Consider the following 14,560-nt stretch of genomic DNA (forward strand, 5'->3'; position numbering starts at 1 on the left):
TTACGCAGTACTCTCATATCTTGTTATCATAAGTGTTCTCCCATAGGAAATGCTGATAACAGAAACATCTAGTTTCAGTTTCTGTCACCATTATTGGTTGTACAAGATATTTATTATGTGGCAATTATATGGGTGTAAAACTGAGCAACTACTGTAAATTTGGGCAATAAAACACATTCTACCAACCTTAAATGAGGCATATGTATTTTTTTTCCACACACAAATATTCCAACTCATTGAAGCAGCAGTCGGTGACTGTGTTGTATGAGCACATCACCAAACGCAAATCACACCCACATGTCCTTTCATACAAATGTATGTGCTTCTGCCAGACTTCTTCCCTTCTATTTCTATTATTCATACTTTTTAATCTATTTTATATTTTATTTTTGTGTATTTAAGTGTTCATTGTTTGATTTATGATGCCTGTCTACTTGTGTGGTTACTGAGGTGGTTTACACTGGATGGATGGTGGTACAAAGAAGCTCTTTAAAGTCATTTTTTTTTAAATGTGGGGAAAAATAAACACTAGCATTAATTTCAGCGACGAATCAGGAGTGTGTAATTCAAAAGATGCATTGATTTATTTTCTTATAGCAAAGTAATCTATAATTGTAAAGTAAAGTAACACTCAAGACTCCAAGATCTACAAGTACAAGAACTAAACGTTCCTGAAACTTGAAGTGGAATTGTAGCTGTGCCAGAAAAAATAAACTAACAAACAAAAAGAAAAAAGAAAACAAGCTCCCCCTGTCAATTTACCGTGGTCAGCAGAGCTCTATAATCTTTGTCTTTTATTGTAAATATTTCTGAATAATCAAAATAGCAACTCTCATTGGTACAACTTTTTTTTAACGAACCAATACATTACAATACAATATTTAACAGAAAATAATGAATAGCCTTGAGCTCTCAAACAACCCTTACATAACCAAAATTATTGCTACAACTGTACCAACAGGGAAACCCTAATGCACAGCTATAGCTTCTTCCACCCATCGAGAAAACCTCCTGATTGCGTCATTAGTGTCATTAAGAAGTTTGATCGGATATGTTTGCCTTCAGTGTGTCTACAAGCAATCAATTTGACATTTAACAACTGCGTGTTTGTGACATGGGTGGTCATTTTGATGTCCCGATCTGCACCCGAATGCAGCTGGCGTGCTGACTTTGCAGCGTAAGACTCATTGGAGACAGGAATCTCTCGCTCTCTCACACACACATATCAAGTGAAAGCGCCTCCTTTTCTCTCTCTCTCTTTCTGTTGCTCCTTCTCCTGTACTTGACATTTGTGCAAGGCAGGAGAGTGGTACACAAGTGGAGCTGAGCCGGGAAGGGAATCACTCAAGAAGGAACTTTTTTTTTTGCCATCGTAAAATGGGCAAAAGGACAACATTTGTGCGGCTCTTGGTGGGACTTCTGCTCAGTGCCACAGGTAGGCACACCTCTTTGCTTTTTAGTCTAGCAAGCTGCCCCAACTATTCAATAAATAAATAGATACATAAATAATTGTATATATCATTATTTCCTCTCTGCAAGCGTATCTGCTAAGAACCATAATTTTGAACATAAGACCCAGCTACAGTTGAACCTTCAAATTGGTGGTGTCAATTGACTACAACGTGGCTTCAATTTCTTTCTTAAAAAAAGTACTGTAGATAGAGAGATAGATAGATAGAGAGATAGATAGATAGATACTTATCCACAAGTATGCCAAATTACAAATTGTGTTGCAAAATGTTTTGCTGACTGATATTTAAACAATCGGCGGGGATTACTGATGTGTTGATGAGGAGGGGCTAGGGCGTGTGGTGCTTCACAGGGGCTCCCAACATGCTTGGGGCCCCCAGGAAGTCTTGCTCTCTGGTCTTGTCATGCTTTTCGTTACTTGTTAATTATTATGCTTTTACCTACAATCAAACAGTTAGTTTTGATCGTGTTACGGTGTGGTCACGGAGCGGCGTGGTGTCTGTCGGCGTGTGAAGTGGAGGACCCAAAATGCAGGGAGGCAGGAGAACCACAGCAGGAGTGCGGGCGAGACTGGCGTGCTTTATTTTACAGAAAACACTAACCAGGGTTGGTTAATGCTAACTAAACAACAAACTGAAAAGATACAAAATCAAAATGACAGCCAGAACTCCGTTGGTGACCGTGACAAGCGGCAATGATCCCACGCCGACTGATCACCACTCGGGAACTAAATACACCCACACTAATTGGGTAACTAGCCATACCTGGGGCCAGGCACAAGTGGCTGAGGGCCCGGATTGGTCAACCCGCGGAAGGGCTGGAACCCACTCAGGACCAATCGGGACCCTCAACCAAAACCAGATCTTCCCAGACATGACAGATAGTTGCGGTTTCGCAACTCAAATGGTAGAACGGCACATACAAAGCGAAAAATGGTACCCAATTTTATTTCATCAAGTGGTTGCACAAAATTACGGAAGCGTATTGCTGCCACACCAAGAATAAAAAACAACAACAGTCATATCACGTTTTAACATGATAATTTTCATGTTTTTACATGATAAGTTTCATGTTTGAACATATTTATCATGTTAAAACGTGATATGGCTCTTGTTTTTGTTTTTTGTTGGTGTGGCAGCAATACGCTTCCGTACAAAATGAAATCTGGCTCCAGATAAAAAAATTTAAGTAAACTATACTTGTACATATAAAAAAAATTATATACAGATAATAACAATACTCACAGGCATATATTCTTTATCCAGTACGAGAAATGACAAATATTACAGATGCTTGCTGAGGAGTAGTAAAAGAAGAAGTCTATTCTTCGTTTGTCTGCATGACTGTTCAGTATTACGCTGCCTCCCAGTGGCCAAGGTGGACATAACGGAAGCAAGAGCAGCACAATGAGTTGGACTGCAGCATTAAATCGTGATGCACAAACTGTTTAATATTTTACAGCGCATTTAATTAAGCTACTTTTGTTTATATAAAATACAATATTAGAGAGTGAACATTTCCTTATTAAAAAACAAACAAAAAAACATCAAAATTAGTTTGTGGTGAAGTCTATAATGGATTAATGGCATTTTGTCATTTCAATGGGGAAAAACAATTTGATATCCCTGTGTTTTGAGTTACAAGCATAGTCACGTTATGAATTCAACTCATATCTCACGGCACTACTGCATATTTCTACAATAACTGCGGACTGAAGCAATAATCATATCACTTCATGCAGGTACCTGCTGCCCCATCGAGCTGAGCCCCCCCAGGGTGGCGGTGCGATACGGAGACCCTATATTGATCAACTGCAGCACATCCGACCCCCTGTACAAAGGGATGGGTTGGGAGGCTCCGCTAGGTGGCACGGGCCTGAAGCCTGTGCACCATTTGACTTGGAGTGTGGACGCACTCACGACGTGGAACATCTCGCCCGCATGCTTCCTCAGCCCGGCGCCACAAAGCGGGCAGGCACAGTGCTCCAAGAAGCCAAGCGTGGTCGTTTACAGTGAGTACTGATATACACTATGGCTGGCCTGGCATGGGCAATTAATCCAATTTTTATTTGGCTATGTTCATAAAGACATTAAAATCTAAGGAAAGCTATTCATATGCCAAACTGCTCAGTGTGCAAGTTCCTGCATTGTGAAAGGACACTGAATGTATCGTGTTGCTTGCACAGCATGCGTGTGATAAATGTTATTCTGCAACTGTAAAAACACACAATATTTCTGTTCTTTAAAAAAAAAAACTCCATTAGAAATACATATATTGATTGTTAAAATACATTCACAAACGTATCAGAATTCCACCAAATTAATGGAATAACTGTACCCCCCACCCCCCAAAAAAGAAGAAAAAAACAATATTTACTGAGAAACTAACAGTAAAAAAAAAAACAATACAATAATTTCTTTCTGAATTTACTTTTTTTTTTTAAAGGACATCTAATGATATATAGGTAAAGGGGAAAACTTGAGAGGATGAATAATACGCAAAGCAAAGAATTGTACTTATGGATGCTACTTCTGCTGAGGCATGACTACCGCGTATACATTTCATAAGATCTAAAATTATAAACAAAAGTGGTAGCGTGGATCAGTGGTAGCGTGGTCGTCTGGTATCCCTGAGGTTCTGGGTTCAATCTGCCTTGGTAGACATGTTAAAGTTTCCTTAAGCAAAATGCAGAACTTTTAATGCTGTGTCATCAGAAGGTGAATGACTAGTCAAAATGTAAAGCCTTGTAAGGTGGAAAAATGCTATATAAATGAATTACCCTAACAGTAAACTTTTGCAATCTTCAACCCAGTATCTAGTTTTTCAACAGTTATCGGCCATGTTTTGAAAGATTAATCACATTTTTCCCATATACTGTTATATTACATACAATCGTGTTAAAATTACAGTTAAAAACTGTGTTTATACAAGAAAGTAATTTTCTGTTGTATCACAGTATATTTCTGGCGCCCCAGCTGCCGGAAAATTACCGTTTTTTTTAACTTTTCTTTTTTTTTTACAGCATAGAACTAAACACACACAACAAATCACACACACTGCATATTACATTTACAACACATACTCTAATGCATTTTACAAACATGCTCAGTGCTAAGGCTAGCAGTCAATATAAAATCCTATAAAAAATTAGCATTGAGTTCTGGGTGTGATATTCCTTCAAAGTAACCAACATTCACACACAAGCATTGTTGAAACACATAAAGAGAGGTAATATAACAATACTCAGGGCCATAGCGATATTTATCCTAATATGTGAAAAAAACGAGTTACAATAATAATGTTCAATCGCAACTTTCTTCTTCTACTCTTCTTATCTCATTGTAAGTATAGACCCCATGCATGTACTGTGCCACACTGCCCCTAAGAGGCCAAGGCACACACAGCAGAAACACCCGGTATTTCTTATTATTACTTATTGCTTTGTTTTTGGTTTTTTTACTTAATATATTATTCTGCTTTGTCACTAACTCATTTTCTGGTTGTTCTTTTAAGCTATGTTTCAAATTGAGTTCTGGTAGTTGAATAAATATTACGTTTTGGAATCAGTGAATAATCGTGTTTATTAACCGTGATTTCAACATCAATAAAAAAAAAAATGTGATTATTATCTTCCCCATTATCGCCCAGCCCACTGGAATCAAATTATATGACTGTCTGATCCCTTTTATTTTCTTCCTTCTCCAGCGTTTCCAGAAAAGATCTTCATCCAAGCCAACAATTCTGTTGTAAAAGAAGGAGAGTCGATTGAACTGAAATGTGTCATCAGCACGATAGCGCCGATTCAAAGAGTCACAGTGCGGTGGTATAAAGGCGAAACAGTCATCATGGAAAGACGCCCTGAGGGGTCCATTAAGGGGCCCGTTGATCTTGTCTTGGGCTACGACTATCAATACTTTGGACCATCTTCAGAACAGCAGCAGCTTGTCAAGCTCAAATGCGAGGCAGTGTTGGACCTGACACCTGAGGGGCCTCAACTCAGTGTATTTTCACCCGAGTTCAACCTCACTGTTGAATGTAAGTATGAGTATAGTACTCATTGAGACACAGGATTTTTTGAACAGCTTTTCCTAATATTTACAAAAAGGTTGTCTCTAAAGTCTCTGCCCTCTGCAGTATTCAAGTGTGACATTGTATACTTCCACCCCACTGTTACAAAAGAGTAACAGTGTTACAAAACAGTGGGGTGGAAGTGGGGTGAATCCGATTTACATAACAACTGCACCCAGAGCCACTTTCAAGCGACTAAACTGTCTGGCACACTGTCACTTTTGTGCAGAAACTGCCAAGGTGCAATGCCCTGCTATCATATCGAAACTAGTAAAGGGCAGATTAGCGTTAGCTTCTGGTAATTGGCACCTGGATATTGGAAGCAGGTATCCTAGACAGATGGGTGATGCAAAATCGACATCTATGCCATCTAATGTGGGCTGAGCATGGCATCAAAATTTTGGTCTTCTTTTTAAATAATTCACCATGAAAAAGAGGGTTGTAAGAGCCATTTGGCACTCATTTTAGTCTTCCTTTTTCAGATGACACAGAAGACATAGAGCTGACTTGTCCAAATAACTACACTGCGGTGGAGTACGCTCCTCACAACCTCTCCTGTTCCGTGAGGGGTGGGTCTTCCGAACCTCTGATCACCTGGTACAAAGACGGAGAGGAGGTGGACTTACCGGAGACGCTGACGAGATACGACACGGGGCAGTATGTTGTTGTTGCCACCTTGTTTTCAAGCATGGTCAATGCCACAGTGGACCTCAATGTTGTATGTGAGTGTGTCTGTTGTATTTTCTTCTGTTGCCATTGACCACTATGTCTGCTGTTCAGAATGTTGAAATGCTGTTAGAGAAAACTGAAGTCCTATCCACGAATTGTTGTGGTCAGATCCACCCTCACCGATAGAGGAGCTGGAAGACGTTGAAGTAGAGCTGGGCTCAGAAGTATGTCTCAAGTGCTCCACCAGAGGCAACCCGCGACCCGAGTACTCCTGGAGTGCACCCACTTTCCTCAACGTAGATCAGGTCAATGAAGACGGAGTTTCCCGTCTGCTGATCCCAAATGTGGCTTCACACAACACAGGCGTCTACACGTGCCACGCCAGTAACGAAAGAGGGACCGTCTTTAAACAAGTCACAGTGAGTGTAAAAGGTGAGGTTCGTACACACTCCTGAAGCAAGTCAAGTTTATTTATATAACTCTGAATCATTAAAGACTCTCAAAGTGCTTCTCAGGCACACAGTTCACGAACGACATCCATAGTCTAGAACCCTCATGCAAGGGAAGGGAAAACTCAAAGATAAGCCATTTAGGGAAAACAATAAATCTTCCAGGATGACCATAAATAAAGTGCTACATGTCAACTCCTCTGGCAGAATTGTTCTCCTCAGTACCTGTCCCGGTCGGTCGATGCAGAGTTCTTACTAACAGCCTCACTTGGAGCACCTAAAGACCGAACAGGAGAAAGGAAGGAGCAGAGCAACAGACCAAAATTCAAATGTCAGGGGTTAAGGCCGAGCAAAAGACTATTTGCATTCTAATTGTGGTTTAACCAAAACACGTCTTTACAATAATATGTTGTATGTACCCCCACCCACCTTGTTTTTATTTCTCTCAGGGAGCGGCCATTTTGCCACTTGCTGTCAAGTGAAAATTACATTAGTTGCTCAGGGTTCAGGTAGGCCTAATGACCAACAGCTTACCTGTTTTCTGAAGCTGAGTCATGATTGGTTGTTGCCTGAGCCCTAAGTAACTGTGATATCATTTTTAGTCGACAGCAAGTGGCAAAATGGCCGCCCCTTGAGAAGGATAAAAACGGTTGGATTTAGCTGCTTAACTCATATCTCACAAACACAATATTAATCAGAATACCGTGTTTAGACTAGTGGGGCTGCATAGGAAAACTTGGGGGCTGCCTTCCACTTTAAATTGACATTTTAACAATTCTACAGAGGTAGCCATAGTCTATAATTTAGGTCAGCAACAAATTTCACACAGCAGGCAGATGCATGCATTATCCATCCATCCACCCACCCATTTGCATTTACTGTATTGCCTGTCCTCACTAGAGTGGACGATAACTGGAGCCAGCTTTGGGTTAGTGGTCCAGTGCACCCTGGACTAGTTGACGAGTGGCCAACTTCTATCGCACCATGTTCATGTGTTCGGCTATTCACCGACAAATAAAGATAAATGTGGAAATCTTTGAATTCTAAGTGAAGAAACTACAGCAGCACATCGAAGGGGAAATTCCTTCGCCCTGAAATTTGTTCTATATGTGTGTGACATTGAAGGATTGTTTGTATGTGTGTGTGTGTGTGCGTATGTGTGACAGGGTGCGAGCCAGGCTGGTTTCGGTGTGCTAGTGGAACCTGCATCTTGTCTCGTCGGAAGTGTGACGGAGAGAACAACTGCGATGATGGGAGCGACGAAGTCTTATGTGGTAACAAAAATACTAATTGTGTCAGTAGTATCCACATAATGACCATTAATAAATGTACATTTAGTCGTTGGACAGTTCACGTTCCATGTTCGTAACTGTGGCGTGATTGCGCATGCACAGCACTGGCAGTCACTCTGAATAAGGAGGTGGGGTGGGTCAGCAGGCAGGACCACTGTCATGTTTCCTCTCCGGCGGGAGGAGCACGGAATAGCCGAGCATGTAGCTTTTAGCTTTTAGCTCGGTCGCTCAGCTGCCTCCGGGAGAAGCTGACACACGCACACGGGAGAGGGACGCCGCCCGGCCGGAGCCAACCTTGGCTAGCTAACGGAAGCCGCGAGAGAGCCGTTACGAGAGGGGGCGAGAAAAACAAAAAGTCAAATGGATGATTTCAAGTGGCGTCTACTTATTTCAGTCTTCCTGACTTTTGAGCTGTCGCTGTTGCTGTCGAACGGAGCACAGTCGAGTGAGTAAAACGGTTGGTAATGTGAATGATAAAAAATATGACAGTTTTCTAAAAATAATCCTGCGGTTGTTTGCTGTTTTGGTTAGCAGAGGAAGACCACACACATTTGAAATGCTTCTTTTATCGGAAGAACAAATACGCACTTGGTTTGCGATGAAGTGTTTTAACTGTGTTATCGTTTTATATTAAAACAACAACACATACCCCTTGGAAGGGTTGCGTTTGTGTGAATTGAGGAATGTGGACCGAGGTGGTGGATGTTGGGTTCAAGTCCAGCACGGAGACCACAGGAGCAGACTTGGGAGGGTCTTTCCTTCCTGACTGCCTTCCTTTCCTGTTGAACCTTGACAAACAGCTTTTGTATTACAAACTCCCAAATGTCAGCGCAACATTGCACTGCAGCACCACATGTGTGTATGGAAAAGCCCCTTGTTGCCATGCATCCCATTCTCGAGTCAAATTGTAGCACCTGTACACGATCCATCATTTTTTTCCTTCGATGTTGTTGTGATATTTCTATTTATCTCCCATTGACTCTACAGGTGAGCACCATGAATGCCCCATTAGGATACACCCAGAGACCCTGGTGCTAAAATACAAAGGCGAAAGCCAGAATGCCACGTGCCTGTTCACCAGCTCCAATGCCCCTCGAGCCATGGCCTGGCTGGATGGGCATGCTTTGCGCTTCAACGGAACAACTTGGACTCCTGACACCCACAAAGACTGGGACTCTACTCCTCTCTGCAGTGCCTTCCTCCAGGGGCAAGTCATTTGTCAGAAGCCTCTGAACTTCACCCTCTACAGTGTGTATCGTTTTATTCTCTAAATCTAAAAAAATAATGAAATGAATGGTAGAAATGTACTTACTTGGTGTGAGTAAGTAAAATTGTACAATTTTGAGCAGCTTATCTAATATACTCTCACTGCAGAGTGGTTGGGAGTCACTACGTTCATGTGTGCTTCTGTCTTTTCACTTTTTTCAATGGTCACAACCAGAAATGCCAGACAGTGTCACCGTCCGTCCAATCAACAAGGCCATCTTTTTGGAGGGCAAGCTGTGCAAGCTACATTGTGACATCACTAACGTGGCTCCGGCACAAAGCCTCGTTGTGCGCTGGTTTCACGGCAATCGAACCATTGAGCCGTCAGTCAAAGGTAAGGAAAAATAAAGCCAAAGAATCTTCCAATTCCAAAGTATGCTAAACCTTTAACCATATTTAGAGAGAGAAAAAAAAAAGTCTAAATCTCACTTTGGTGTTATCGTTGACAAAGCACATATATATATATATATATATTAGGGGTGTTAAAAAAATCGATTTGGCAATATATCGCGATATTACAGCGTGCAATTCTCGAATCGATTCGATATGCGGCCGAATCGATTTTTAAACATACATTTTTTATGGGAATATTCAACAAAACGTCTTACTTAGGGTTAGGATTCACACATTAAGCATGGAAGAATGTTATGTTAATGGAACATTAAGCCTTAATATTTTTATTTCAGTGCTGTTCAGACATGAAACAGACTGCAACCTGTTTGCTAAATGCAGTGGCTCAGTTACAAGCCTGAATTTTCAGATAAATACATTTTCATACAAATCTTACAGTGTACAAGTTTACTCATTAATATTTTCTAAATTTGACTTTTAAAAAAAATCGCAATAATCAATTTATAGGTTCGTATCGGGATTAATCTGTATCGAATTGAATCGTGACCTATGAATCGTGATACGAATCGAATCTCCAGGTACTAGGCAATTCACACCCCTAATATATATATATATATATATATATATATATATATATATATATATATATATATATATATATATATATATATATATAGATAGATAGATAGATATAGATTCTCATTTTTTCCCAATAATTTTATACAAATGTGATCTTGTAATATTATTTTGTTGTTGTTAAATTGGTATTTGTCTTTTTTTTGTTGAACTTTTTATTTTCCATTTTCACAATTAACACAACATTATGCTTAATCAAAAGAATAAAACTGACTTCGAGAAAAAAAATTAATAAAATGCATGCACCGTAACAACAATTCAAACATCAGAGTTAACTATTCCAAGACAAATCATTCTGCTTTTCTAAAAAGAGTCCAGATAAGACACCACATCTTTCCATCCACGAGTAAAAAGATCCATTGTCATTTGCAGCCTCGCAGTCATTTGTTCCATGGTGTAAACCTGCTTCAGTCTCTGTCTCAACTGCCCTATATTTGGTGCAGAAATAGTCCTCCAATTCACCGTTATCATTTTCTTAGCAATCAATAACAGAATCCGTAAAATATACCTTTGTCTTGAATCATATTGTCACATCTCCAAGTACGTACACCACCGGATCTAACGGAACATTTACTTTTTACAATTTTTTCCATTTCTACCTTAACATTTTTCCAAAATCCTTCAATTATAGGACAGTCCCAAAAGATATGTAGATAGTCACCAATTCCCCCACAATTCCTCCAGCACCTATCAGGTAAGGGTGCCTTTACAAATTTAGAAATCTTAAGAGGAGTATTAAAATACCTCATTTTTAATTTCCAATCAAATTCATTCCATAGTTGACTTCTCAATCCTTTGTGACTGTCCCTACACAACTCTTCCCATATATTGTCTTGATTTATAGTATTCAGTTCCATTTCCCACTTTTCCTTGATATCTAGTGTATTTAATGAAGTGTCATAACATATCCTTTTATATAAATGAGAAAGATGTTTCTTATTTGGACTACCTGACTGTGCCACAGAAATGAAATATTCCTCGACTTTGTTTGGGCTTCTACTTAGTATCTCTCGCTCTTTATGGCTCATAAGATGGTGTCTTATTTGAAGGTATCTGTATAAATCGTTAGGTTCAAGCCCAAATAGTTGTTCAAATGATCTGACCATTGTCCCATCAAACATTTGATTGATTATAGTAAGGCCGGTATTTGTCATTTAAAAAAAATTGTGTGTTATCGTTCATATTTTGACCTCATCTCATAAACCTTTCATATAAGATGTGGTTAGTTTGAGATCTTGCAAGATAGACTTGCGATGTCAACACTGCCTTTTTGTGGAAATTCAAATAGCAAAATGCATTTTTCCCCCCAAAAAATGTCCTTCAGAGCCTTTACGATTGGCCGACTGCCTGGAAGATTCGAACATGTCGTGTGAACCGGGCATGTCCAGGATGCCGGTGAACGTATCTGCCAGTGCCAGTTTCCTCCTCAATCGAACGCATCATCAAGCCGCTTTAAGTTGCGAGGCTCTCTTGGAGTTGGGACCGGCCGGACCGCAGCTATTACCCTCCGTGATGTCACATGCTATCAGCCTCAGGGTCAACTGTGAGTTATCTTTCATGCCAGTTTGCTCCTGCTATATCGCAGATTTTTTTAGCGACCATTTTTTAATGTTTTTTTTTAAAAGCGATTTACATGAATATGAATACAATATAGCGGTGGTTCTCTAACTTATTACACCAAGTGTCACCTAACAAATCAGAGTAATGACCAATATTACGATATAGCAACGTAGTAGGCCTAAGTGTTTCTATCAAAAAAGATGCCTACAGTAAGCTCCAAGTGTAATGCATCTTCGAATTTTGGTAGTACTGTACTGCTGCATTCAAGAAAGATGGGAAGTCGAACTTATCCCACTCGAACTGTCGCAGTTCCAACCTTAAAGCGTTCGAAGCAAATGTAAACGGCAAAGATGGCTGATTCCAATACATTGTTTGTTGTTCTAGTTAACGCAGTCATTCCAAATCACGTTGTGCTACGTGAACATATGTTAAATAACTAAGTAACAATCAGGATAAATACATATCCGTTTACATTATGTACGTTGTTTTGCCATTTACGATTGGTCTCTCCAAGGGGGTCACCACTATCAAGTAACCTCACGGGTGTTCTCTTACACACTTTCTAGTTTGAAGTCGGAAAAGTCAGACTTTCCACTTTCCTCAAATGCAGCATAAGCTTGAAACACTAGAGCAGTGGTGTCCAAACTCGGTCCTCGAAGGCCGGAGTCCTGCAGGTTTTGGCTGTTTCCCTCCGCCAACGCACTTGTTTCCAATGAACAGGATTGTTAACTTTGTGAGTCTGGAACATATTCCCAATGATTCGCAGGGTTTTACTGTATTCAAAATAACAATTTGGTGTATGTCTTCAAACTGTGCCTACTCTTGCCTCGAACAGACAAGCCGGTCATCAACACCACAAAGCTCCCGAAAGTCGTCCCGCTGTTCCGAGGTTACCCCGAGGAGCTTGTGTGTGAAGCAGACGGTCAGCCACCACCCGCCATCTACTGGTCAAACGTCGCCGAAAAGACCTCTTGGGAGTCCAGAGGCAACATCACTGTTGTGGAGGCAGGCCGCTACATCTGCATGGCCGTCAATCACGTGGCTTCGGTCGTCCGCGAGGTTGAAGTGGTCCCAAAAGGTAGTGCCACTATTAAAACCTTAATGTCATCTTCCTCAACTCCTTTTCAAAGGTCTTAGAGCTTCATATATACAGTACAAACATGAATGAGTTATCGTTTCCCTTTGACGCAAATGGCGTCCAGCAAAGATATATTGTGTCTGTTTTATGACATCAGAGAGATACAAGGAGGCTGGCACAAGCCTGCAAACAGTTTTCATCTGCATGCAGTAAGAAACATGGGGATAGTCAAAATGTTAAAATTGGCAAAACCACACATAACAATTTGTCCCTCTGCTTAAGAATTGTAGTATTATTTAAAACAATTTAAGTCATTAATATATATATATAAAAAACAACTGACAGTCTTTGCTGGGTTCTGTTGTCGCCACTGCAGAGGACTACCTGCCCCTCATCGCCGGCTTTGTGGCAGCCACTGTGGTGGCCATCTCAGCTATTTTCCTCTTCATATACTCCATCTACTACAAGAACACCAAGATGCGCCGCTACAGCCTGAAGAACCCGAAACTCAGCAGCCACAGCGCCAACGTGGCACACAACGGCTGGGACTCGCAGTTCCCTATGACCAAGCTGTCGTGATGGGACAGCGTCAACCCCCCACCCCCCACCCCACAAGGACAAGCTGTCTGGTGGCTGACTCACACTGGATTCACAGTCATGTCTTCTTCCAGATTTGACTCTTTATCAGATCCTTTTAAAGACTGCCTTGCGCTGTACGCGTCAGTATTTACTATCTGGTTCACTGGACAGAGAGGTAGAAAAGAAAAGAAAAGAAAAGAAAAGGAGACCGCATAAGCTGGCTCTTGAATGTTTAATGAGCACAAAAGGGAGTTTAATATAATTATGAAATGGATGGATGGATGTTTGCTTTCCTACCCTAACTGGTGTGGTGTGGTTTGTATGACGTCGTTTCACTAACTGACACAAGTGTGCGGTGGCTTTTAGGCCTTTGCGGTTTGAACTGAGGAAGTGCACTACTTTTCTTGACTAATCAGCTGTGCTTGATTTGCGAAACAACGTGACGTGTGTCAATCACTGAGCCTTTTGTCCTTTCACGGTGCTCTCGGTTACCCACTGTGCACTTGTGCTTCTGTAGCCTCTCTCTCTTTATCTGTGCCTGGTGCAGTTAAGGGAATTGTGTGTCTGCTTTGAGACGCTTTTCTATGAATGAATGTTTCATACTTTATTGAATATTGTATGTATTTTAAAACTTTGTATTTGAAGAGTGGACAAAAGACTGCAATGTGAAAGTGGTGTCCACATTTGTGAATCTTGCTGTACATATTTATAACTGAGAGGATTTTTATTATTAAATGTGTGGCTTTTTAAACAAAATTGCTTTTAAAATCACTACTCACTACTAGTTTTAGTACTAGTTTTGCACTAGTTTGTCAAGCCCAATATTCTTTTTTTTATGTAGGGGAGAGCGGGGTAATTTGTGTCAAGGGGCAAGTAGTTCCACCCCTGTTATTGAGAAAACCATAGAAGAAGTTGGTCACGTGACCACATTTTTGAAGGGACATCCATTTCGCTCATCCGGTAAAAAAGGGAAATACATTTAAGTTAAATATGTTGTGGGGGGGGGGGGGGGGGAGTTTGCCTCCAAAGTAAAATTTCTATGATTACGTTTTTTTTTATTTGCTGTGCTTTAACGATTATAGACAACTTTGAAAATACATGTTTTAGTGCTTTAGTAAGCTACATCATGAGTCTATATGGTT

At 40.6% G+C, this 14,560-nt stretch overlaps 1 protein-coding gene across 1 annotated transcript; it reads left to right on the forward strand.

Annotated features, from left to right (window-relative positions):
• Positions 1 to 1,268: 1,268 nt before the first annotated feature.
• On the forward strand, positions 1,269 to 13,622 carry LOC147182345 (basement membrane-specific heparan sulfate proteoglycan core protein-like). Its single transcript, XM_086070952.1, has 11 exons — positions 1,269 to 1,435; positions 3,212 to 3,481; positions 5,176 to 5,505; positions 6,021 to 6,260; positions 6,376 to 6,639; positions 7,823 to 7,930; positions 8,936 to 9,196; positions 9,390 to 9,548; positions 11,526 to 11,744; positions 12,597 to 12,839; positions 13,216 to 13,622. Exons 1-11 carry the CDS (start codon positions 1,378 to 1,380, stop codon positions 13,416 to 13,418), a joined length of 2,355 nt encoding a protein of 784 aa, XP_085927078.1. The 5' UTR covers positions 1,269 to 1,377; the 3' UTR covers positions 13,419 to 13,622.
• Positions 13,623 to 14,560: the final 938 nt, after the last annotated feature.

The sequence above is a fragment of the Leptonotus elevatus genome, chromosome 1 (assembly GCF_054856555.1).
Source record: "Leptonotus elevatus isolate MCC_2025b chromosome 1, RoL_Lele_1.0, whole genome shotgun sequence".
NCBI classification, from domain to species: Eukaryota; Metazoa; Chordata; class Actinopteri; order Syngnathiformes; family Syngnathidae; genus Leptonotus; species Leptonotus elevatus.